Source organism: Leptodactylus fuscus, chromosome 5, assembly GCF_031893055.1.
Source record: "Leptodactylus fuscus isolate aLepFus1 chromosome 5, aLepFus1.hap2, whole genome shotgun sequence".
NCBI classification, from domain to species: Eukaryota; Metazoa; Chordata; class Amphibia; order Anura; family Leptodactylidae; genus Leptodactylus; species Leptodactylus fuscus.
The window spans coordinates 198,649,555-198,677,554 of NC_134269.1; the positions used below are offsets into that span (position 1 = coordinate 198,649,555).

A 28,000-nucleotide genomic window follows, 5' to 3' on the forward strand; every position below is an offset into this window, starting at 1 on the left:
TAAAACGGCTTTAGAATATTTGTCTATATTTTATATATTGCTGTATAATTATATATTGCTGTATATATATATATATATATATATATATATATATATATATATATTGCTATGTTATTATGGACCCATGCACATACAGGATTGCCATATAATACTATATGGTGCCTCCATAACCATCTTACAACAGGGATCAGCAACCTTTGACACTCCAGTTGCTGTGACACTACAACTCCCAGCATGCACACTGGAGCAGTGATTTGCAGAACAAGGATGCTGGGAGTTGTAGTGGCACGACAACTGGAGGACCGAAGTTTGCTGACCCCTGGGCTTTAGAACAAAAACTTACATTACTACTTTGGAGGCAGGTACAGTAAAGCTCCATAGACTGCTATGGAAGCCTTACTATGGCTTGGGTTCATTATACACCCCTGTGGAGCCTTGCCTAAAATCAAAGAGTCATCTATCTATCTATCTATCTATCTATCTATCTATCTATCTATTATCTATCTACCATCTATCTATCTATCTATCTATCTATCTATCTATCTATCTATCCTTGAATTGTTATTCATTCTTACTTACATCCAAAAATACATTATTTATATCTGATTCTAGGAAAGCTGAGTGACTACAGTTATGCTTTTTAAGGGGTTGTCCCTAAACTTTGGCAAAAAATTTTCTAGCTGACCCCTACTCCTAGCCTAGTGGACGCCATCATTTGTCTGCTAGAGAAACAAAAAACTATATCAAAGTAATAAACATCTTACTATAAGGTTGCGCAAGGGCAAAACAATATTAATACAATAGTATATTATTCCGAATGTGCAACCAGACCCCCAAAAATGTTGATGCATTTACTGAAATAAATAAAATCTATGATCGATTGGTTACAAAATCCAACCAGTCTTCATCTCAAGCCTTCCATTCAGACAGAACAGGGCAGAGTAAGCACGAAATCTCCACCCTCCACACAGTGAGGAAATTGCAGTGAGTAGTTTGGTTGCTATGCATGTTAATGACTTTGCACCCTGGGCTGTAGGATGTGTTTTATAAGAGGACAGGCAAGGAAGGCGAGCCTCATATTGGAGGTGGATTCTGTATAAGCAGGACAGAGGCACCAAGCAAAGCCACCAGAGAATACACAGGAGGGCACCCTGAACCAAACCACCACTACAGCAATAACACAAGAGCAATAGGGACATGAAACCCTTGGTAGCAGCTTTCCTTCTCCTCCTCATAGCTGTGTGTACACTACATGTGGAAGGTGAGATTTCTTATCCTTACTCCTATCATTTATACATTATCAGTATTGACTTGAACTGCTCATTTTTTTTTTAAACTGTGCAAACTCAGCACTGCTACATCTCTATTAGAACCATTGCATGCAACAAATTATTAGATTATTCAATATTTTTACAATTATTGGCCAGTATTTTGCATGCCGTGATTTCCTTTAGAGTACTTTGCTTTGGTATAAGGCATGTCATTCTACTTGCTACATTTATTCTACTTTCGTAGATTTGTAACATTGTATCCCCTAATATAAATATTTGCCTACTTGTTTGAGCCTTGTAAAGTTTCAGAAAACATTAGAAATAACTTTTTACTTTCTCCCTGCGTTGATGAGGTTTCCTTATTATTTTGCTCTAGGGTCAAAATGCAAATGTTCCCGAAAGGGTCCAAAAATAAGATTTTCAGACGTGCAAAAGCTTGAAATCAAACCAAGGCATCCTTACTGCGAGGAGAAGATGGTCATGTATGTAATGTTTATTTATTGACTTTATGCTATGGGTTATGCGCAGAGCGTAATTCTTCGTTAAACCCTTTATTATGGTTCCATTGTGGAGTCTTCTATACACCCACATGCAACTCACTGCCATCTATGCAAAATAATGGATGAAGCCTTGGACACCCGACAAACTCACCTCTGCTACATCTAATCCTTGTACATAGCATTTTTAGTGTCCTATTCACCAAGCATGTACATTTATTCTACTTTCATAGATTTCTCTTTGTGACATTGTATCCCCTGATATAAATATTTGCCTACTTGTTTGAGCCTTGTAAAGTTTCTGAAAACATTAGAAATAACTAAGATTATGGATTTGGTTACACTCTATAGAAAACATTATTAATGTAGTGAAGTTATTATGCATCAATAAGAGTTTTACAGAGCTGAATTTGTTATTAGACTTTGAATATAAGTGCAATAACTTGGTAGGTTTATCTAATATTAAACCACAGGTGACACCTTGTATTATCATGAATATTTGCACAAAATGACAAACTCAGCCCTGCTATATCTGTGCAATGAGTCAGTGTATGACCTTATGCTACAGGAATACATTGTATCACTATTCTGTAGGTTAGGTACATGTTAGGTCCTTTGTGTAATGGAAATGAATACCCCAGTGTTGGTGCTGACATTGTAGGTTATCGGCTCTGTGATAAGTGGAACATTGTACATGCTGACAGGTGTTACAATACATTGCAGTCTGTATAGGAGAGATACATTGCTTACATTCTCGGAACTGCTGTCATATGTAACCAGGGGGGAAAAAATACTGTAGCTATCCAATGCTGAAATGTTACCCATACTATTATGTTCCCTCATTGGTTACTTACAACACTAGTTGCTCACATTACACACCTCATTAAGGCTGGCATCCAGATTTCTAAGACTCCTGAACGGTAATTCTGCCAAGTTGTGTACGGATACATTCTTCCTAAAGAATATTCTTTAGTGTGGAGTCAATGGAACAACCGCAATGTATGTTAAAGTGGCTGCAAACAAAGAAGATATAACATATATATCATATATAACGATATCATATATAATATATATATATATATATATATATATATATATATATGAATGATATGACTAAGATCACTTTCGCACTATTCGTATTTAGTCAGTGTTTTGCATCAGTATTTGTAAACCCAAGATAGGAACGAGTCCAAAACATAGAAGAGGTGCAAACCTTTCCGTCCTGCGTTTCTATGTATAGGTTCCACTCCTATTGCAAAATACCGATTATATGGAAGTTGCCAAAACTGTATAATTCCTTTAATAATAAGTTTAATAACTCATCTGAAGCGGAGAATTATTCCATTGCTGCAGGGGCATGGTGACTACACCGCATGGTGATAGTACTTGTCAGTAATCTAGGGCTTATTTGATTCACATAATGTACTCGAGTTCTGTTCATGGTGCTAAAATGTAGCATGTATAAATGATTATATTTGTATACATTGGAGGAATTTACTGTTTTATGAACATCGGAAAACAGGAGTTGATGGGCTTAGGTAAGGGACATCTTTGGCTCATAGCTATACCATATCTATACCAAAGATACATCACTTTTGGGTAGAGTAGGGCAGAGATCAAGGCAATCTGGGAAAGGGACATCTTGGTCCATCTGATTTACTGTAAGTGATGTGACTTATACCAGAATGAATAAGATGCGTAATAATTCTCACACCTCACCTGTCAGCACCCAAACACCCACGGTGGCTCAGTGCTTAGCTCTGCAGCCTTGCAGTGCTGGAGTCCTGGGTTTGAATCCCGCCAGGAGCAACATCTGTAAGGAATTTGTATGTTCTCCCCGTGTTTGCGTGGATTTCCACCCATTCTACAAAGACATACTGATAGGAAAAAAAAAAAGTACATTGTGATCCCTATATGGGGCTCACAATCTACAAAAAAAAAAAAAAATAACACTGGTACACAGGAGTATTTATTCACTTATATGGTCCTCAGGATGCCATTGAGGGACCCCTAGGTCATGTGATCAAAATCAGCATCCGGCTCCCCAGGATGTTCCACGCAACCCTCCATCGATCTCACAGGTAATCTGTGCTATGGGGGCTGGCTTTATTATAATACATGTATTTAAAAGGAGGGAGGAATGGAACAAGACCAAGTCAATAAAAACTCCTTGGAAAACCCCTATGTACAGCCATAATATCAGATCAGTGGAGGTTTGACTCCTTATTGAAGAGGTTGTGGTTGAGGTGATATAAAGTCACACCAACTTAGCATTGTCACAGAATAACAATAGAGCACCAGATATATTCAAATCTACTAAACTACATATTTGTATTCTTAAAGAGTTTAAGGGATTATTTCCATAGATATCCAGTCCTCCAGTGCAGGTCCAGTCTGCATTATTGTCCAGCCCCATATGACATTTTTATAGTGATTACCTATCAGGGTTTGACACCAGACCCCACACAGATCATCTGGTCTAGTGCCAGAAGCTTTTGGATTTCGGGCCAGATGACCCCTTTAGGCTAGGGCCACACAGCAACTCTGACAACGAGTCTCAGGGCAATCTTTGGTCACGCTTTAGGAGTCACAGCCAAAGTCAAAGGCTTTTCTTAAAAACAACCCATCCGAAGTAATGTCTGTACTGAATATTTCGATTGTCTGCCCTGCTAGAGAATCCGCAGTGAACTGTAATCTGGTCTTTCTGAAGTGGAAGGAAAATTATTTATTCCTGTCTCAAATTTGGACACCAGGACTCCGCTGCTCAGATATACGAGTCCCCTAAATCCAAGTGTTTTCTACTAGTGCATTGGTGCCTATGTTGGCAAGATATCGCAGTTTTTGTCAATATGCAAATGAGCTCTTTAGTAGACCGAGGGTCGTTGTTAGTTCATTTGCATATTGACAAAAATGCAATATCTTGGCAGTGGAGGTACAAATTCCCAGAATCTATTGACCCCATCTATGTGGAGGCAGGGGTGATATACAAGGTTCTGGTGACAGATTATCCTTTAGAACTAGGCTAAATAGACAGAAGATGTGCCAAATTTATCACAATGGTCATGTTATGTCTGCCACCAGAACCCAGACACGTATTTGGTGCATCTTTACTAGACCTTTTAGATGCTTTGGCCCATTATAAACCATGTTTTTTGTATAGGTGTCCATTTCTAGACATTTTTGAAAACTGTGTAGTGAAGTGTAAAACGTGTCTAAAAAAAGCATAAATCTTTGCTTGGTAAAACGTCAAGAAGTGACAACTGATTAGCAATGAAGCCGCAGAAGCTACTGACTGAAGCCTGAGCAAAATTTCAAGTCATGTGTTTTAATCTGCCTCGAAAGCAACTAATACAGTTTGTGCGGAGATCATTGGATTGGGCACTGTGACTTTGAGACTCAATCTGAACAACATGTGTTGGTGGAAATGGTGTAAAGTATGCCGCCATCAGACTGTACCAGTGGAAATGTTAAGCAGGGTGGTCATTGGCCCTTTGTCACCTTTGCTAGCAGTTTGGAGGATGAATGGTAGACTAATGCCTATAGGCAACTTCTTGCCTGAAGGAGAAATGGTCAATATTAACCAAGATGCTCAGAGCATTCACCCTGAAAAGTATGCGCCACATTTCTAAACGTTTATTCACACATTGTAATGCCAGTTTTTGCCCCAATTTTTTTCAAATATCATGGAAAAAAATACACTTTGCAACAGTTTGAAAACAAAGGGGTAGATTTCACATGCCATCCTTAAAGGGGTTGTCCCACCTCAAGGATTCTATTTATACTGGTAGCTTATGTAGATTGAAGACTTTCCCTAAATATATTGCTTTAGAAATTCTGCTTTGTTTGCCTGCTATGTGACCTTATTCCTCCCATTGTTTACAAAATGTTGCTATAACCACGGACCTGGGAGATAGGACAAGTGACGTCACTTACAAATTGCACTTTGCTGATAAAGCCGAATCTGTTATCTCAGTATGTAAACACATAGATAACAATGAGTCCATTCTGTACAAGCATGTGCATATTATCTGATCTGTGGACGGATTGAGAGTCACGTACAGCAGGGTGGGGGGGGGTGGAATACAGGAAGTGAGAAGCAGACATTGCAGGCAGCTGGCTCATACACTGAGTTGGGAATAGCCACAGCGCCCCTTACATTGAAGTGCTTTCATCAGTACCAGTGGGGGTGCTCATTGCAGTTAATGTAGCCCCAAGGAGTGAGTTATATTAAAAATATTTCCTTTCTGCTCCGTCCACCAAGTTATGACGTCACAGCAGGCCTAGGAGCAGAGACGAAACATGGAGTAGAATGGTGAATTATGAATATAGTTCACAACCAACTCCTTTGGCATCACCGAGTGTGGGGGCACTGAGTTGGCCATTGCATAACTTTTGACAAGGCTCCAAGCTAAGCTAGCTCATAGCTGGTGTAGATTTCTGTTTCTGTGTCCCGAGATGTTACTCTACTTTCTTACTGCAGTAAGAACATGGCAATTTTTGTGACAATTTAAGAATTTATAATTGATACAGGGGTGTAACTTAGTACATAAGGATAGTTCAACCTATAAATCTACCAAGTCGATCCAAAGGAAGGCGAAAAGTTCCATAAGGATGACGCCAATTCACTCACTAAAGGGAAGTCTTTCCTAACTCCAAATATGTGAATTAGACTATAGTCCCTGGACAAACCTCCTATCCAAAAAATTCAAGGTCCCATAACAAGAACAATACCCAGGCCCCTCTTGAACTTGGTATCAGTGGTCACCACATCCCTTGACGGTCAGTACCATAGTCTCACGCTCTCTGTAAATATAGAATCATTATAGTAAATCCTGTATTCCTCCAGCTGTAGAGGAGGCCCCCTTTGTCAAACTTACAGGCTTCGAGGAAAATCTCTCTGTACTGTCCATTCATTGTAATAAAGGCACCGCTAGGCCACCTCTTTTCCAAAATGAACAACCCCAAGCTTGATAACCTGCCTTTATTCTCTAATGCACCCAACCTCTTCATTCCCTTGGTCGCCCTCTTTGCACCAGCTCCAGTTCAGCTATATCAGACCTATATATAGGTGCCCAAAATTGAGCACAATATTCTACATGTGACCTGACCAGTGACCCCTCCTTTAATGCAGCCATTGACTATATTTACATTATTAGAATCTGCCTGGCACTGGTTGCTAAAATTAAGTTTACTGGTGCAATTGCACCCAGGGCCCACGAGCCTCAGGTGGGCCATAAGCTGTTAGGAGCACAGTACTATAAAAAATCCATTATATTTGAAAGGCCTGGTACTAATTTTGCATTGCGACCAAGAAGCTTCATGGTACGCCTTTGGATAGGATGCTTTTGTATTTAAGTCTGAATGGCGGTTTGGGCCCTATAGGAGAAGGAAACGGTAAATGCTGCTAAAATGTATGCATGGGACATGGCAGGAGATTGTGACTTTAGCTATCCTCCTGACTTGATAAATCTGATCTAGACTAGACAAGCTATCCATGCTCACTTATCCACCAACCTTGCAACTTTTTTTACTCCAAAAATGAGTGCAGTGCTTAATCAATTCCACCCAGTGTTTTCTGGAAGCAGCCATTAGCTCTAAAGACTTCTTTATATTGGGGAGTCTACACAGGTGTGTACTGTAAAACTCCAAGGCAATGCAAAATATGGAATGGGGTCCCTACCTACTTGGTGCCATTTAGAATAGTGGTATATTTTATGTAGCTTTGGGGCAATCTCAGGGTTGAGGCCTGGTAGCCTGAGCGTACAGTAATCCAGGCCATGGAGTTATATTATTGCTTACAATATACACCCTCCTGAGAGTTAGGGTTGTGTTTTATGAGGGAGAAGTATACATCAAGATCCATAGTCTTGCTGTAGATTAGCCTCACCCTTTCGAGATCACACCCCTCAATGTCACTTCCACTATACCTCACCCAGTGAAGGACTCTCCTACATGGTCATCTCGAAGGAATACTTCAGCAAACACCATGATAGTCATAACTACTCTTTTTTTTCATGGTTGAGGGGAGTTCCATGGTTATTTATTGAATTCCTGCCTTGCCTAGATCAGTACCTGCACATTTGCAGGGCAGAGTCTGGGAATATTCCCAGAAACTGACTAGTGAAAGCACATTCACGAGAATCAGCTCAGGCATGAAGAATGAAAGCGAAGTAGCAATAAAATACTTCGTGTTGTGACCAATAATCTGAAATTACAGTCTCCACAATTCTTTGGGAACTGGCAACATCTTTAATTAAGCTATGAAACATTTAAAGGGTACGGGAGTTTTCATAAAAAGTTGAAATATGTTCAGGGTCTTCCTAGACGATCTGTTCTATGGCTGTATAAGCCATCGTACTTGGTGTCCTATCAGTTTTTTTTTTTTGCTGCTAATGTCCCCATTTTGCATTCTACTTTGAGGCTGAGGTTGTATACAATAAAGAGCAATCTGCCCCCCTCCCCTATACATTATAACTAGTTTGGCTTGTTTACTTGTAATTCTGCCAGGAGTAACTGTACACTAGCAAATAGCTAAGGAAAGCCCAAGTGTCCATTATAGAGGAGATCCAGGCGCACAATGAAATTGTTGAATAATATAGTGAATATTGCATAAGAGTTACAAAGTTACAAAATTGTGAGCCAGATTTTTGTTAAAAAAAAAATCCAATATTACATTATAACACATAATATTATAAATACTGTATTGCTGACAAAATGAGTTTATTTCCAGCCTAGATACTGGTTTCTTGGAAAGGAGAGTCCCTTTTCCTTGAAAAAAATGGAACTTTCCTATGAGGAAACATTTATTGATTTATTGGGCAATACAGTGGAATTATAGCGGAAAAAAGTTCTCTAGTCTCCTGCTACTACAAAGGCTTAAGTTTTTCTTACAGGCTGACATATTTAAGGCTCTGTTCCCACTGTGCTTTAGTCCAGTTTACAATATACTGTACAATTTTCAGTTGGTAATATTTTTGGGTTCACATCTCCGTAAAGGCCATGTAATGGATGACTTCAGTGGGATCTATAATGGTGACTAAAAAGGTTGTAGATATCGCAACTTTGATACATACAATGAATACGATCTATTAATCGATTTTCATGGTAGCTCTATGTAAGCCTGAAGCCCCACGTTGCGAAAACACAGAATTTTACAGTACCTGGAAAGTGGATGGTATTCTGCCTAAATCGGCCAAAGTTGCGGTTTTGATAATTGCAGCATGCCAATTATACCTGCGGGGATGATGGTGTTTTTGGTATAGGTGCAAGGGGGGCAGAAAGTCCACAGAGGAAGACACTGCGAATTCGCAATGAAAAATGCTGCAGAAAAAAACCCTACTGTGTGCCTGACGCATTTTTCGGCAAACTTTTCATGTAACGTGGGTCTTTAGCCAAGTTAAAAATCGGCTTCAAACGATACCAGGTCTGGTTTGGTGTTTTAATGAGATTCTATCATTAGAATTCCTTTTTTAACTAAGTACATGTAGGAATAGCCTTAAGAAAGGTTATTCTTCTCTTACCTTTATTATTCTGATCGGCGCCGCCGTTCCTGAGGAATTTCTTCTTTCTTCCTTATGTAAATGAGTTTTCAGACAGCACTGGGGGCGTCTCCTGTACTGCCAGAAAACTCTCCAGTGACGCCTCCTTCTTCTCCTCCGGACCGCCTCTTCTCCCATGTCACCTTCGAGTCTTCATCCAAAAGCGCCGACTGAGCATGTCCGTCGGCCATTTTTCCTGTGGCCAAACAGTAGAGTCCACAGGAAAATGGCAGATGGACAGGTGCAGTCAGCACTTTTGGATGAAGACACGAAGGTGACGTGGGAGAAGAGGTGGTCCAGAGAAGAAGATGGAGGCGTCACTGGAGAGTTTTCTGGCAGTACAGGAGACGCCCCCAGTGCTGAGTTGGTATTACTCTTTTTCAAGTGCATACAATTCACCTTTCCAAATTGGAAGTCTTCTCCCCCCGAGGAGGACGGTCCATCTTCTAGTCTGTTGTCTTAACGTCTCTTGGCGTGTCTCCAGCTGCTGCCCTACTTACCTGTACCATCCATTTTTATATACCTCTATAGGGTTGTTGTGTCCCACACAACCAAGTCAGGTGAGCGGCCATTACCTCTGCTTACCTTGCCTTATTATTGCCTAATTCTACACATTGGTCGGCTTGGTGCCTCTTCCTCTTTTTGCCTCTGTAGAGCATTTGGCACCCATCTTAATGCAAATTGCAACAAAGAAGTTTTTGGTGCCATTTTAAGGAATTTATTTTGCTTTTTCATCTTTAACATCTTGTATAATTGACATGGAAAGTCAAACTATATATACAGAAAACAGACTTAGATTATTGAAGGGATCATCCGCAGCCATTAGAGGTAAAACAATGTCCCATTTTATATAATAATTTAGAACACCGATCCAGAGGAAGGTTAGACAGTCCATTCAGTAAGTTGCGCGTTTCAGACCTCATCTACGTCTCTGATGTGCACTTTCATATGAAACATTAGACAAACACTTTGTACTAATTGATTGCTTTAACAAAACCCTGAAATGTGAGCTTTGATACAAAATACTGGGCTGAATACGGAGGACAGGCGGCCGCTTCCCTTCAATTAGCAAGAGAATGCTCTGTGTGAAAATGGCCGGATTAAATACCTAACCAGATAATCCACGTTCAAGACCAAGAAGCGCACATTCATCGGCACATCCAGCCGATGGAAATTAATCACAGATTGTTTACTGAATAAATTGTGTTTGCAGTTTTTGTTCCGGTGCCAGGTCTCCCAAATGTTTAACTGCAGATGACCTACATTTTGTCAGGCACAGCTGGTATGCGTGCTTAGTTATCTTACTGCAGCCAAATGTAGTTTTTAAAAGCGCGTTTGGGAATACATCGAAACCAATGATACTAAACGTTGTTTCCAAACAATGCTCAAATTGACAACAGACATTATTAGCGTGCTTCTATGTCACCTATAACTGCAGAGGTTAGACTCGCCTCATGCGGCAGATCCTGTTATTTGGCTCCGAGCACAAGGATCTGTCTCTAATTTACCCAACATGTGTGGCCTAGTAGGATAGAAGTCTCTTTTTGGCATTAGGGTTGAATATCTACTGTATGTCACAGAGATACATTATTGCATGACATTTATGGCCCGAGGCTTAAAGCTTTTGAAAAAGGACATAAAACACAAATGTAATTCACTTCTAAGACTTTGTATGCTAAGTAAATACTGTAGTTCTGCTCCAAAAGGAAAAAAAATGGCTTCAAAAATGCAATGGCTTCTTAAGAATCCTCCAGAAATCACTTAGGATCGGAGGCATAACTAAGCAAAATCTGTATTTACCTTATGTCATGTACAATAGTGATATTATATGGGACAGTAAGGGGAACTAGAGATGAGCGAGTAGTATTCGATCGAATACCTCGCCACCCTAGGAATGCGTGTAAGTGGCCGAACACCAAGGGGTTAAGCGCATCAAATATTCACTGCGCTTAACCTCTTGATGTTCGGCCGCTTACACGCATTCCTAGGGCGGCGAGGTATTCGATCGAATACTACTCGCTCATCTCTAAAGAGAACTATTGGGACCCACTCATGGTTCAGGGCTCGGTAGAAACTCTGCATCCCTAAAGCTACCCCCCTGGATCTACTGTCCTCATATGGAATACACATTTACGGTACAGGAGAGGGGAAGCATAGACTCCTAATATCTTAAAGCACTATGATGTTTGGAGTCCAAATCCCAAGTCAGGGCTCAGTCCAGGAAATGTAGCCTAAATCCAGTCTGTATCTCAATTGGTGTGAAGTCAACCTAAGGTTAAGGTACACATTGCTGAAATGCACCCCACCCCTCATAACACAATAGCAAAAGAATAAAAGAATAATAATAAATATAGTAAATGGGATTTACAGGGTTTATTGGGAGTAAAGTGAATGGGCAGGATCAGGCATTCTATGGAGAAACTCCGGTGCGAGAATCATTAGTCGGTTCATTATTATCCATGTTAGACCACCATTAACTCCATGGTGCGTTATATATATGAGGGTTTACATACAAAGCAAAATATACAGAAACAAGTACAATAAGCACAAAGCGACCAACCGGTACAGGGGAACAGCGAGCCCTCCTCGTATAGGCTTACAATCTATGAGGGAAGAGGGATAGAGACAGTAGTAGGTGAGGGCAGAAGATGTCCATGTGGTGGTGGGGCATCTGGGGGGATCTTGAAGGTTGCAGGCTTTGCTAAAGAAAGGAGTCTTCAAGGTCTTCTGTAAGACTTGAATTCTGGGAGAAAAACTTATGCATTGTGGTAGTGAGTCCCAGTTTGTAGAGGATACATTGGAGACGTCTTGGAGAGGAGGAGGCCTTGGGAGGATTGGAGGTGAAGTATGAGGAGGTAGCGGGAGATTAGGTCAGAGGATGGAATGGGGCAGGTTGTGGATGGCTTTCTTAAAACAACACACATAAATTCTTTATATTAAGACTTTATATATGTTCTCAGGGCCAGAAAGGGTGCAGGTCTATAAGTATTTATGCACGTGACTGGATTTTCCTTACACTATACATTATATAAGAAGAACAAAGATGAGAACATGGTACATGGTACATGATATGGCCATATTAATCCAAACTATAAAGGGCAGAGTACATTGATACGTAACAATAACTCTGGCCTGCAATGTGTTTCCCTGCATCAGTCGGTGTTGACAGATCATATGAGCTGATTCCTTATGTCTGTGGTAGAGGAGAGCACTACGGTATGAGAGAGCAATAAATATGTCAGAACTCATATTAGAAAAGAATCTCAATTCTTCATTGATAAGTTTTTCCTTGTAATATTTGTCAATTTAATCATGAATGACTTGTCTAGTAATATCTTGGATAATACGGGATCAACATTACCAAATTCTGGAATAGAGTTCGAATAGAATGAGTAGTCATCGTCATCCAGCAAACCTCTAAAGTAGCCGTAGGTAAATCTGCTGTGTTAGGTCTTTGACAGGTACTTCGTTCGAAGGGGCAGGGTTTATAAAAGGGGCAGGGCTCATAAAAGGGGTGTGGCTTACTTTGTCTGAAAAGCCAGAGATGGACGTTGCTGCTGTAGCCAGTTCTCTTACATCCCATCACAGCATTGTAAGGACAAGGGGGGGGGGGGCATTGCAAAACAGAATATAGATACATATAGATGGTCTTAGTTTTGCTGCCGTATTAGATAACATAGAACGATGGAAGGACCCAAAAAGAGGAAATTGCTGGGATCTTTAATTTTATGAAGTTTTTTTATTTAGTATTTCTTTAAGGAAGCTGCAGGTGCTGTGGTCAACTTGTAGAATCTACCTATCTGATATACATTGTGAAGAGAGACCTGTAAAGTATAATGCAATATAGCCTATGTAATTATTTAGATAAGGTTATTGACAAGAATATTTCTATTTTACACAGTTTCTGAATTACATGCCGTGCAACATGATGTATGTCTTTTTTTCATTTTAGTGTAACTATGCATGTATCCCGGCTCAGAGGACAACAATACTGCTTACACCCTAAACTGCACAGTACTAAGAAGTTCCTTAAATGGTACACGATTTACAGGGAAAAGAACAGGTAGGTGCACTCGTACTATTGTTACTGCTGCTAATTCTGGATCAGATACTAATATACATAGGGGTGTAACTAAAGTCTTATGGGCCCGGTGCAATCTTTTGTCCCTTACCTCATTCCTACAGCCAATTCTTGATAGTGATGGTCAGGTGCTAAGGAGTTTAATCCACCTTAGTGTGGTTCGGGTAATCTGTAGGTCTTCTTGGCTTGTGGGCCAGATGGAAGCTGCAATCTCAATACTGATGCCAGTGCTTATGGCTCCTGGGCCCCAGTGTGACTGCACCCTCTGCACCCCCTCAAGTTACACACTTGAATACACGCTAGCATCATCAATACTAATTGTTATATGACTACCGCTGATACCTATACCTATACCCCCTACCACTGTCCTACTACTACATGGTCTATTATGATTATTAATGCAATTTCCTTTCTGAAATTAGTTTACTCTGACCTAATACAGGACTTTACAATAAGAAGGATTTAATTCCTGAAACTAGTTTGCTTTTACCTAGAAATGTTCAAAACCATTATATAGATACCTGCATGCCTATGTATTGTTCTAACATACTACACACAAGAAATCCACATCTGATCAGAAATCCCTTTTATAATCTTGTTAGAAATTGAAACAATGTTTATAAACCTAGAATACAGATTATTCCTCTCTCGTGTTATAGTGTATCCTCCCTTGAAATTGGGCTCTGCCAACAATGCTTTTCTGTTCTATCTGGGTTCGGATGTTGCCTCTTCTGATAAAGTTGGATGAAACTTGTTCATATACTGTTGTGACGTCATATGTTGTAACTAGGGTGATCGGGATCAGGAAAGATCCCGATCGGCGATCAAGCAAATTTCACGATCAGGATCGGCTGGAAAATGATCGAAAATCGGATTTTAAAAACGATCCTGAAATCTCAAGATTGGCTCAACCCCAGTGTACATACATTATATTACTAGGGTTGAGCGATCGGGATAGGGAAAGATCGGATCCCGATCAACGATCGAGCAAATTTCACTATCGGGATCGGCTGGAAAATGATTGAAAATCAGATATTAAAAATGATCCTGAAATCTCAAGATCGGCTCAACCCCAATTGTAACATCATATGTTGTAACGTCGAATACTGTTGTAACGTCATATGAAGAGAAGCCTGTGTACCCCTTTAGAAAGATAAATAAAACCATCTGAGGCTAGGATCACATCTGTGCTCGGCTCTATCTTCTGGTTCCACTGGGGGATCCAAATGAAGGAGAACTGGACTGCTAAAACAGCGGTCTATAATGGGATCTACCGAGTGTTTGCTGAAGCCAGCAGAGAGAAAAGACCTCAGATTTTTCTGAGACTCCAGCGCAGATGTGAACTTAACCTAAGCCCAAGCTGTCAAATAATGGTGCCCTTACAGGGGCAATGCGGTGGCTCAATGGTTAGCACTGCAGCGCTGGAGTCCTGGGTTCAAGTCCCACCAGGATCAACATCTGCAAGGAGCTTGTATGTTCTCCCTGTGTTTGCGTGGATTTCCTCCAATTCTACATTTAGTCCAAAGAATTCTGAATAGCACATGTTAAAAAATTTCTTTTGAGAATTGAATTCAGGAAAACAATGATGGACTTGGGTTGCACAGAACAGCAGACTTTATGTTGCGCTCCTTGGAGATCTGCTCTCGCTTAACCAAGTATTTAACTATTTTATACCAATTTATTCTTCTTCCAGCAGAGAAGGAATATTTCTATACACAACCAATAAGACAACGTTCACACTACTGTCCATTACTGGATATCATAGGACGATGGCAGAGTTAAAAAAACGTCTGGTTCTTCAGCATAAAAAAGCGCTGTGTCAATGCAACCCTAGGCAAAAACGAAGTTTACCTTATTTAATATAGATTTGGGTGACTGTTCCCAGACATCTCCCGTCCTTGTCAGGAATGTGATAATGAGATGCGGTTGACGTCTATTAATAGCACCTTTGAGTGGAGTTCATACTTTCTGCTTGAGGGCAGCGAGTTCTGATTAGACTAGAAAATTCACTCTAATTATTTTATTTGGAAGCATGTGTCAGTCCATCATGAAGAAGCCCCAGCTGTGGGCACGGAAATTTCCCCGGAGAATCCAGATTAGCTACACACGCAGCCATAAGAAGATAGAAACTTTATATATAAAGCTTAAATTAGCAAATTTCATCAAACACCTGACAGCTTGTGTCTTGTGTTGTAAGGGATTGCAAGTTTAGATGGATACGTTAACTTCAGGCTAATTCACGTCACATTGACATTTTCTAGAATTAAAGTATGGAGGGTGAACTGTTGGCTGCAATAAAGTACCGTATATACTCGAGTATAAGCCGACCCGAGTATAAGCCCCCCTAATTTTCCACAAAAAACTGGGAAAACGTATTGACTCGTGTATAAGCCGAGGGGGGGGGGGGGGGTGAATGCAGCAGCTACTGGAAAATTTCAAAAATTAAAATGTTTTTTGGGTGCAGTAGTTGCTGGGGAAGGGGAGGGGGTGTTTTGGTTGTCTGTCTCCCCCTTCCCTGAGCTTGAGGACTGGGTTTTTTTTTCCCCCACGTGGAACTCAGTCTGGCTGAATATAGGGGATCTGCAGTGCTCCTTTTAACCCCTTTACGACAGAACAGGAGCACTGCAGATACCCTATATTCAGTAGACCGGGCACTGTCAGACACAGGGTTACCTAATGTGTATGTGTGTCACAGTCATTTACTACTTTTGTATGTATTCTAGGGAAAGGAGGGATTTACAACTTTTATTTATTTATTTTATTTTTTTATTATATTTTTTAAAGCTTCTTTTTTTTCACTATTTTATGGGAGATTCTATACATTACTATTGCGACTGGTCATAGACCACCAGCAAAAAAAAATAAATAAAAAAATTTCTTTTTGCTTGACTCGAGTATAAGCCGAGGGGAGCTTTTCAGCACAAAAACTGTGCTTAAAAATTCGGCTTATACTCGAGTATATACAGTATGCATAGATGTGGATGGAGATATAGTTATTTTGATAGAGATCTTATGATCACATCACATCACATAGTGCTACACACAACTTTGGCTGCAACGTGTGTACGTGTTCCAACAGATTTGAATTTCTTGCAAGTTTCAACACAAAAAGTTCACTGTGACATTGATATGTACAGTCCAGTGTTGATTTAATAACTATACTTGCACTGTTACTCTAGATTCACACCAAAGTTGGGAATTTTCATCTTCGGGTATCCAAAAAAAGTAAACCCAATCCATTACTCATGGATACCTGTGGACCCCATTGACTATAATGGGGTCTACTGGGTTTCCGCCCTGAATTGTTCAAGTGGAATGGAATCCCTTAAGTATTACCAAACAGGTGTGACCATAGCCTTTAAATTGGCCATACATTTTTTTCCCCTATGCATATGTCTTTGGAGTATGGTAGGAAATCCATGCAAATATGGGAAGAACATACAAACTCCTAGCAAACGTTGTCCTTGTCAGGATTCGACCGCTGGACTCCAGCACTGCAAGACTGCAGTGCTAACCACTGAGCCACTGTGTTGCCCAGCTGGCCATACATTTCACTGGCTGTCTGATAAATACTTGTTTTTCCTAGTACTTTTCCCACACTTATTCAGACTTGCTTCATCCTAGTTTGCATGTGTTGCCAGTGGCAAAAGAGAAATAAGCTACTGCAATTACATTGGCGGTGGCCTACCGATACATTGTTTCTTACTAGAGGTGAGCGAACAATGTTCGGATCAGCCGATCTGAACAGAAATGAATGGAAGCACCTGTGACGCCGGCCGGCCGCCGGCAAAGTCAGCGCCACAGGTGCTTCCATTCATTTCTATGCGAGCGTGCTGTTCGGATCGGCTGATCCGAACAGTGTTCGCTCATCTCTATTTCTTACCTGTCTTGGCTGAACATGTCCAGATATGTCTATTACAAGTCTAGCAGCTTTTTCTAAAAACAATATTATTTTGTGATAACTTATCACAAGACAATATGCTAACTATCCTAACTGTGTCCATGTGTGGCCACCTAGTGGTAGTATTATGGAATTCAGCCTTTCAAGACTATTGTTAGCATCTTGTGATGTTTATTAGAATTGGTTTCATAAGAAATTAGAGTTCTTGCTCTTTGGGGTTATCTCCAAAGATAAGCATTTGTTGCTTAAACATTCAAAATGAATGATCCTTTCTTTACCCCATACTATAATATACAAATTATTAAAATGAATGGGCATTGATAGCACCCAAGATATGTATTCCTTCCAAGAAGGAACTGATGTCAAGTCATCAGAAATATACAAGTATCTGCCAGCTCTAATAGATTCTAGGATTCTAAGGTCTTCAGGGAGTTTTAGGCCTGGTTCACATCTGCTTTGGTAATCCGATCGGGGAGTCTACTTGGGAACCCCCCGTACTACTGAACACATTGGCAGTGAAAGCACATGGACCCCATAGACTCTAATGGGGTCCGTGTGCTTTCCACATGGTCTCCGCATGGAACATGCGAGCAGAAAAGTACTTTACAATCTACTTTCCTGTCTGCTTGACTCATGTGGACACTGCACGGAAAGAACACGGACCCCACATTGTCTATGGAGTCCATGTGCTTTCACTGCTCACCACTTGCCAATGCGTTCAGTAGTCCGTTTGGGGGGGGGGGGGGTGTCCCCATGTGGACTCCTTGAACAGATTACCAACGCAGATGTGAACCAGGCCTCATGCTCTTTTTGCCATATATGTAGTTTGCTTAATTAAAATGTAGCCATAAGAATATTTAATTACGAAACTGATATAAGACTTGGTCTATAGGAGGAAAAAATTAAATTAGATCCAATTTATATTGACCAAATTAGTTAGAACCATTTGAGTTTTCCCATCAAATGAAATTTCTATAGATTTAGACATTTCTGCCTGTATGTAAATGGAACATCTCATTACAGACTAATCTATGAAATAGGTTTTTGATCCACCTCATTTAGACTTCTATGGTAAAGATTCTTATGATTACGTTTTCAAGAAATTAGAAAATACAGTTAGCCATTGTGATGCAGTTTTGAAAGAATGCAAAGTATCTACAAGCACATGAAAAAGTGTAAAAAAACAAACAAAAAAAACCTCCATTAAGTGCATTTTATTCCACAATTGACACTCATAACTAGAGATGAGCGAACACTAAAATGTTCGAGGTTCGAAATTCGATTCGAACAGCCGCTCACTGTTCGAGTGTTCGAATGGGTTTCGAACCCCATTATAGTCTATGGGGAACATAAACTCGTTAAGGGGGAAACCCAAATTCGTGTCTGGAGGGTCACCAAGTCCACTATGACACCCCAGGAAATGATACCAACACCCTGGAATGACACTGGGACAGCAGGGGAAGCATGTCTGGGGGCATAAAAGTCACTTTATTTCATGGAAATCCCTGTCAGTTTGCGATTTTCGCAAGCTAACTTTTCCCCATAGAAATGCATTGGCCAGTGCTGATTGGCCAGAGTACGGAACTCGACCAATCAGCGCTGGCTCTGCTGGAGGAGGCGGAGTCTAAGATAGCTCCACACCAGTCTCCATTCAGGTCCGACCTTAGACTCCGCCTCCTCCGGCAGAGCCAGCGCTGATTGGCCGAAGGCTGGCCAATGCATTCCTATGCGAATGCAGACTTAGCAGTGCTGAGTCAGTTTTGCTCAACTACACATCTGATGCACACTCGGCACTGCTACATCAGATGTAGCAATCTGATGTAGCAGAGCCGAGGGTGCACTAGAACCCCTGTGCAAACTCAGTTCACGCTAATAGAATGCATTGGCCAGCGCTGATTGGCCAATGCATTCTATTAGCCCGATGAAGTAGAGCTGAATGTGTGTGCTAAGCACACACATTCAGCACTGCTTCATCAAGCCAATACAATGCATTAGCCAGTGCTGATTGGCCAGAGTACGGAATTCGGCCAATCAGCGCTGGCCAATGCATTCTATTAGCCCGATGAAGTAGAGCTGAATGTGTGTGCTAAGCACACACATTCAGCACTGCTTCATCAAGCCAATACAATGCATTAGCCAGTGCTGATTGGCCAGAGTACGGAATTCGGCCAATCAGCGCTGGCTCTGCTGGAGGAGGCGGAGTCTAAGGTCGCTCCACACCAGTCTCCATTCAGGTCCGACCTTAGACTCCGCCTCCTCCGGCAGAGCCAGCGCTGATTGGCCGAAGGCTGGCCAATGCATTCCTATGCGAATGCAGACTTAGCAGTGCTGAGTCAGTTTTGCTCAACTACACATCTGATGCACACTCGGCACTGCTACATCAGATGTAGCAATCTGATGTAGCAGAGCCGAGGGTGCACTAGAACCCCTGTGCAAACTCAGTTCACGCTAATAGAATGCATTGGCCAGCGCTGATTGGCCAATGCATTCTATTAGCCCGATGAAGTAGAGCTGAATGTGTGTGCTAAGCACACACATTCAGCACTGCTTCATCAAGCCAATACAATGCATTAGCCAGTGCTGATTGGCCAGAGTACGGAATTCGGCCAATCAGCGCTGGCCAATGCATTCTATTAGCCCGATGAAGTAGAGCTGAATGTGTGTGCTAAGCACACACATTCAGCTCTACTTCATCGGGCTAATAGAATGCATTGGCCAGCGCTGATTGGCCAGAGTACGGAACTCGACCAATCAGCGCTGGCTCTGCTGGAGGAGGCGGAGTCTAAGGTCGGACCTGAATGGAGACTGGTGTGGAGCGATCTTAGACTCCGCCTCCTCCAGCAGAGCCAGCGCTGATTGGCCGAATTCCGTACTCTGGCCAATCAGCACTGGCTAATGCATTGTATTGGCGTGATGAAGCAGTGCTGAATGTGTGTGCTTAGCACACACATTCAGCTCTACTTCATCGGGCTAATAGAATGCATTGGCCAGCGCTGATTGGCCGAATTCCGTACTCTGGCCAATCAGTGCTGGCCAATGCATTCTATTAGCTTGATGAAGCAGAGTGTGCACAAGGGTTCAAGCGCACCCTCGGCTCTGATGTAGGAGAGCCGAGGGTGCACTTGAACCCTTGTGCACCCTCAGCTCTGCTACATCAGAGCCGAGGGTGCGCTTGAACCCTTGTGCACACTCTGCTTCATCAAGCTAATAGAATGCATTGGCCAGCGCTGATTGGCCAATGTATTCTATTAGCCTGATGAAGTAGAGCTGAATGTGTGTGCTAAGCACACACATTCAGCTCTACTTCATCGGGCTAATAGAATGCATTGGCCAGCGCTGATTGGCCAGAGTACGGAACTCGACCAATCAGCGCTGGCTCTGCTGGAGGAGGCGGAGTCTAAGATCGCTCCACACCAGTCTCCATTCAGGTCCGACCTTAGACTCCGCCTCCTCCAGCAGAGCCAGCGCTGATTGGCCGAATTCCGTACTCTGGCCAATCAGCACTGGCTAATGCATTGTATTGGCTTGATGAAGCAGTGCTGAATGTGTGTGCTTAGCACACACATTCAGCTCTACTTCATCGGGCTAATAGAATGCATTGGCCAATCAGCGCTGGCCAATGCATTCTATTAGCGTGAACTGAGTTTGCACAGGGGTTCTAGTGCACCCTCGGCTCTGCTACATCAGATTGCTACATCTGATGTAGCAGTGCCGAGTGTGCATCAGATGTGTAGTTGAGCAAAACTGACTCAGCACTGCTAAGTATGCATTCGCATAGGAATGCATTGGCCAGCCTTCGGCCAATCAGCGCTGGCTCTGCCGGAGGAGGCGGAGTCTAAGGTCGGACCTGAATGGAGACTGGTGTGGAGCGACCTTAGACTCCGCCTCCTCCAGCAGAGCCAGCGCTGATTGGCCGAATTCCGTACTCTGGCCAATCAGCACTGGCTAATGCATTGTATTGGCTTGATGAAGCAGTGCTGAATGTGTGTGCTTAGCACACACATTCAGCTCTACTTCATCGGGCTAATAGAATGCATTGGCCAATCAGCGCTGGCCAATGCATTCTATTAGCGTGAACTGAGTTTGCACAGGGGTTCTAGTGCACCCTCGGCTCTGCTACATCAGATTGCTACATCTGATGTAGCAGTGCCGAGTGTGCATCAGATGTGTAGTTGAGCAAAACTGACTCAGCACTGCTAAGTCTCTGCATTCGCATAGGAATGCATTGGCCAGCCTTCGGCCAATCAGCGCTGGCTCTGCCGGAGGAGGCGGAGTCTAAGGTCGGACCTGAATGGAGACTGGTGTGGAGCGATCTTAGACTCCGCCTCCTCCAGCAGAGCCAGCGCTGATTGGTCGAGTTCCGTACTCTGGCCAATCAGCGCTGGCCAATGCATTCTATTAGCCCGATGAAGTAGAGCTGAATGTGTGTGCTTAGCACACACATTCAGCTCTACTTCATCAGGCTAATAGAATACATTGGCCAATCAGCGCTGGCCAATGCATTCTATTAGCTTGATGAAGCAGAGTGTGCACAAGGGTTCAAGCGCACCCTCGGCTCTGATGTAGCAGAGCTGAGGGTGCACAAGGGTTCAAGTGCACCCTCGGCTCTCCTACATCAGAGCCGAGGGTGCGCTTGAACCCTTGTGCAGCCTCGGCTCTGCTACATCAGAGCCGAGGGTGCGCTTGAACCCTTGTGCACACTCTGCTTCATCAAGCTAATAGAATGCATTGGCCAGCACTGATTGGCCAGAGTACGGAATTCGGCCAATCAGCGCTGGCCAATGCATCCCTATGGGAAAAAGTTTATCTCACAAAAATCACAATTACACACCCGATAGAGCCCCAAAAAGTTATTTTTAATAACATTCCCCCCTAAATAAAGGTTATCCCTAGCTATCCCTGCCTGTACAGCTATCCCTGTCTCATAGTCACAAAGTTCACATTCTCATATGACCCGGATTTGAAATCCACTATTCGTCTAAAATGGAGGTCACCTGATTTCGGCAGCCAATGACTTTTTCCAATTTTTTTCAATGCCCCCAGTGTCGTAGTTCCTGTCCCACCTCCCCTGCGCTGTTATTGGTGCAAAAAAGGCGCCAGGGAAGGTGGGAGGGGAATCGAATTTTGGCGCACTTTACCACGTGGTGTTCGATTCGATTCGAACATGGCGAACACCCTGATATCCGATCGAACATGTGTTCGATAGAACACTGTTCGCTCATCTCTACTCATAACATCTTGTCATAATGGAATTTTTTAGGTGAAAACGTGAGGCTTTCCCCAAAAACGGTAAATGTGAAACCACCTTTGTTGTAGAAAATTTGTCTTTCCCTTGCCCAATTGATAACTTTTAGGCTAAGGCCCAACGGGACGACCCGCAGCTATAAAATGGTGTGGGAAAAACCATGGCAGGAACGCGTCACGGTTCTTCGTGCAGCACTTTAAATAGAAAGTTTGTGGAGTTTTCCTCCGTAGACTTTCTGTTGCTATCATACCTACCGTGTTTCCCCGAAAATAAGACAGTGTCATATTAAATTATCATCCTAAATATAGGACATGTCGTCTTATTTTTTGGGGGGTGTCTTCATAAGACATGCAGGAGGTTAGGGGGAGGTAGGCTACTGACCTTCCCCATCTTCATAGCAGCGCTGGTGCTGCTATTGATTGTAGCGGCGGAAGTGGTGGGCGTGGCTTAGCGAGGCTTTCGGCAGTTGCCAGGGTGCCTCACTTTGTGGGCATTGCAGCTAGCTGAATGCTGTGCACTGTGTTCCATGTGCACAGGAAAGCTGGCTGCTGCCTCTGCTGTGATACTGGCTACTGTGGGATGAGCTGGGAGAGCCAACTCCGCGGAGCATATGCACAGCGGCATCTCCCAGCTCATCCTACAGCAGGGACAGTGGATACAACCTACGATATCACAGCAGAGGCAGCAGCCGGATTTCCTGTGCACACAGAACATCGCGCACAGTGTTCAGCAGGCTGCAATGGTTTTTGGGGGATGCCTTATTTTTGGGGGGTGCTTTATATTAGGCAATTAAACAGAAACCTCCCCCATGCCTTATTTTCAGGGGATGACCTATTTTCGGGGAAACACGGTATGGGGAAACCGCTGGCATTTCCGTAGGTATAAATGCTGCGATTTCCAGTTTTGGAAACCATGGCGTGTTCACATGGTGATTTTTACCGCATAGTGGACCAGATTCGCCAGAATCCTGTACACTTTGCCTGTACTGTAAAATGCTGAGATTTTCCCTTTTCCGACCCGTCGGGCCCCAGCCTTATAAAGAGAAGGAAACTTATTCCTCTGCCCTCTGTTCTGATGAAACTAGCCATAAATTTCTCCTTGCCATGGATCTAACTTATCAAGCCGCAGCAAACAAAAGACTTTGACAGAGGACGTTGTCATCGCCTGTACCTTTTTGTCTCTGAAAGGATATTTTGTAGTACAGATAACTATATCCCGATTCAGGTCGGGGCACCATGGGCATCGTTTTATAGTAAGGGCAAAGTGTATGAGAGTCTAGCGAATCCCATGCCCACTTTGTGCTAAAAACCGCAGTGTGGACACGCAGTGATTTCCGAGTTTTTGGAAATCGTAGCATGTCAATTGTATCTACGGAAATGCCGACGGTTTCCCCATAGACATAATTGTAATTCCGGGGGAGGAAAACTCTGCGAACTTTATTTGAAGCGCTGACGTCCCGTGGGGCTTTAGCCTCAAAGAGTAGGCCACTGTTTCTGGAAGAAAGAAAAATTCTGAGTTATTTATTTGTGTTTCAGAAAACCACAAGAACATAAATCCAAATGGTGGTTTTGTAGGTTCTTCCCAACTCGGATATCTAAGGAGAATTTGTTTATAGTAATGGAAGGGCACATACGACCAAGTTCTTCTCAGACAGTAGCATAAAGTAACGCGATCCACACAAAGGTTACAGTGTGGTTGCCGCTCATACCAACAGACTATCAGCATCTCTAAACAGTTTGGCTTCCAATAATGGAGACATATGGTATCCATTTCCATTTGTTGACTGTTCAAAGAATGCATTGGCAAAACCTACATCATTGCTCAACGTATTTTCTCTGTAAAATAGAATCTTATTCCATGATATGACGGCACTAGTCTATATAAACACTATTCAGTTGCGATTTCAACTTTTTCCCTATGGTCACAGATATGAATGGATGGAAATTTAAAATTTTAAATTTGCAATAATTGATTTCTATACATTTGTTTTTTTTTAGAGTGTATGAAAACTTAGAGGAAATTTAAAATTTAAAATTTGCAATAATTTATTTCTATACATTTGTTTTTTAGAGTGTACGAAGACTAAGAGGACGTTCCGTTGGCAAGATATAACGTCAGAGGCGAGCAACTGCCCAAGGAGCACAAGCAAAACATCAACTTCTTTCCTGGTTTTCAGATAACCTCCGCTTAGATCATAAACGCTCTTTAAGAGGGTCCATTTTTACATTTATAGCCACATCGACATAAGACCTTTGAAATTCATAGTTGTCTCATTCTCTCCTGAATTTTGCTGTAAGCGTCTTCACGATTCTGAAAATGGAAAGATTGTGTTATAATGATACATGTACCGTGTGTGTTTGAGATAAAGATTAATCGTATGTATGAGCTTTATAAGTTCATTAAGTATATAGTTAAGAGATTTCTTTGATTCACCAATTTCTTATTTTACCTATTTATTTCAATGTTTCCTATTTTGTTTGTTTTTTCCGTTTTGGACACTTTTTTTCAATTCGTGTGATGTCACGTATGAAAATATGTTTTGCTTAATAATATCAGTAATTGCTTTCTAGATCGTGACCGACATCTCGTCAAGGGTCATCATAACAGTCCCTGTATAATATTCCTATATTTTTTTTGTCTCATTTTATGGTTTAGTCAGGGTTTATGAGCAGTCTTTTAAACTAATACGTATTTTTTTTATTCCAAAAGATGCACTTGGATTTTCAAGTTTTCCGAACGAAATCACAAAATTGTAAAAATTCAAAATTCAAATATTTAAATTACATTCAAAAAAACAAAATAGCCAGAAACTGGATATTTATATATACATTTTGTATTTTTATTTTTAATGTGTTTCTAATTACAAAATAGGACTCCATAAATTTTTGGAATTAAGAAAAAAAAAATACAGAAAAATTCAAAACCATCAAGTTCAATTATTATTATTTTTTTTTTAATTTAATCGTCTGTACTGGGATTTTTCACGTGTTGTTTAGCCTCTACTGGTTTTGTTCCTTTTGTCACTTATCGTAGACAATGCTAAGCCACACTGAATCATAAAGAATCTTACAAAATTAACTGACCACATCAGATGTTTTTTTTTCTTACCTTAAGACTGAGGCCCCACATTGCAGAAACGCAGCTTTTTTTGTTGCGTTTTTTTTGAGCCAAAGCAACGAGTGGATTGATCAGAAGGGATAAGTATAAGAATCTCTTATATACGTCCCATTCCTTTTGTAGCCACTCTTGGCTTTGGCTCAAAAAAACCAAACAAAATCTGCAACAAAAACAGCTGCGTTTCCGCAACGTGGGGCCTTAGCCTAACCCTTGTACCAGTTTGCAGCAATATTATGACATTTTTGTGCCATGAGTTCAGTAGTTTGAAGAGATGCCAATAGCTGGAAAGTCACATAGTGTACTCCAAAAGCACTCGCTTGGAGCACTCTCCAACGTGCCCATAAAAATTAAGATGATAATTTGTATAAAATTCAATAAAAATTGAGAAAATATTAGGCACCCAGTGCCCATCAAAAAAGTCACTAGCACAAAAAAGGACACTCAATAAGGTCCATAAAATCAGTATATATTTGACAAAAAAAAATTAAGAGTAAATTTTAGAATTTTTGAATCGTGAAGTATTCCCCCCATTATTCTGGACTCAATACCTCATACTGACAAAGTAAAAACAATGTTAGAAATCTTTCCTATAAACTATAATATTACATTGACTTTAAAGTATTCAGACCTTTTGCTTGGTACTTCGTTAAATCACCATCATCAATTACAGTCTCTGGTTTTCTTGGGTTGATGCCACAAGGTTTCCACACCTGGATTTGGGGAACTTCTACCATTCTTCTCTGCAAATCTACTTAAACTCTGTCAGGTTCGATGAGGACAGTCAATGGGCAGCCATTTTCAGGTCTCTCCAGAGATTTTTGATTGGGTTCAAGTCAGGGCTCCGAGTCGTCTCTAAGTCTGTCCTGTGTTTTGGCTCTGTGCTTAGGGTCATTGACTTGTTATAAGGTAAACCTTTAAACCAGTGAGGTCCAAAGGACTCCAGATCAGAGTCTCTCTGTACTTTACCCCATTCAGATTCGATCTTGACAAGTCTCCCATCACACCATGCTACTGCCACCATATTTTCCTGCAAGAATGGTATTTAATGTCTAGTTTCCTCTAAACATAGATGAAAAAAAGTTCAATCTTGGTTTCATCAGACCATGCTGATGCTTTTTGGTAAACTCCAGGCAGACTTTCATATGTCTGAGGAGCCAATAAACTGATCAAAGTGTAGAAACATCTAAAAAATGAGCGAGAGGCCCCAGGTCAAGTATCAATACTAATGTCCATGTTAATTTTAATTTTTCCTTTACAAATTTGCAAAAATTTAAAAAATTATTTTTTCACATTGAGTATTGAGTTCAGATTGATGGAGGGGAAAACTTGATATTTATTTTAGCACAAAGCTAAAGCAACATAACTAAACTGTGAAAAGGTATGAAGACTTTCCAAATGCATTGTACATACAGTCTTTATAGGCTTCTACCATTAAAAGGTCGGGTGATGCCCATGGCGGCCATCTGAAAAGCGGCCATTTTGTGAGCACAATATACAGGGTGGGTTACAAAGGGTAAGGTGATATCAGCAACCACTTCAATTTTATCTGGGTGTATCCATACTTATGGCTCACCCTTGGTGTATCCATACTTATGGCCCACCCTTGGTGTATCCATACTTATGGCCCACCCTTGGTGTATCCATACTTATGACCCACCCTTGGTGTATCCATACTTATGACCCACCCTTGGTGTATCCATACTTATGGCCCACCCTTGGTGTATCCATACTTACGGACTACCCTGGGTGTATCCATACTTATGGCCCACCCTGTAGAATCCATATCATGTTCACAATACCTCAGTCCCTTATAGTTCCATTAAACTAACGCGAAGGTCACATACAGCGAAAATGCTGCTGAATGTCAATTGTTTTAGCCTTTGCTTCAGCTCACTGTTGCTTCCCCTGTGGCTTCTACCCTTTACATTGCAAGCCCCTGGTAAAACCCGTACCGCATATTGAAGATATATGGTGATTACTGGTTGTGCAGTAGTCTGGATGCCGCAAGTCACAACTCAAGTACAGATCCCAAAGTCAAGTGCATTAGTAAAGTTTTGAAAGTGTTTCTACAAATTGTTAGTCTTTCTACCGTACATCGATGCCATGTGCAAAAGCTTGATCAGTAAGTCAGTATTTCCTGTAATATTGATCCTTTCTTACAGAATTTAGCTGGAGAGATGAATACTTTATAATATGTAAATAGACTATGATGATAAAGGTTCGTACTATAAATGTGTATATTATCTATGTATTGTACTGCTAAATTATCATTTTATTTAAGTATATTCAGTTTGTAGAAGACTTGCATGTTGGTTTCTTATTCATTTTTTAAATAAACTGGGGAAAATTA

General features: G+C 41.5%; 1 protein-coding gene across 1 annotated transcript; it reads left to right on the forward strand.

Moving 5' to 3' along the window:
• Nucleotides 1–988: 988 nt before the first annotated feature.
• Nucleotides 989–28,000, forward strand: CXCL14 (C-X-C motif chemokine ligand 14). The gene is made up of 4 exons (XM_075275057.1): nucleotides 989–1,261; nucleotides 1,648–1,753; nucleotides 13,259–13,369; nucleotides 24,604–28,000. Exons 1-4 carry the CDS (start codon nucleotides 1,198–1,200, stop codon nucleotides 24,617–24,619), a joined length of 297 nt encoding a protein of 98 aa, XP_075131158.1. The 5' UTR covers nucleotides 989–1,197; the 3' UTR covers nucleotides 24,620–28,000.

Coding starts and splice junctions, on each gene's coding strand:
- CXCL14 (XM_075275057.1), top strand. CDS start 1,198: ATGAAACCCTTGGTAGCAGCTTTCCTTCTCCTCCTCATAGCTGTGTGT. Junction 1,262..1,647: donor GTGTACACTACATGTGGAAG/GTGAGATTTCTT, acceptor ATTTTGCTCTAG/GGTCAAAATGCAAATGTTCC. Junction 1,754..13,258: donor TGCGAGGAGAAGATGGTCAT/GTATGTAATGTT, acceptor TTTTCATTTTAG/TGTAACTATGCATGTATCCC.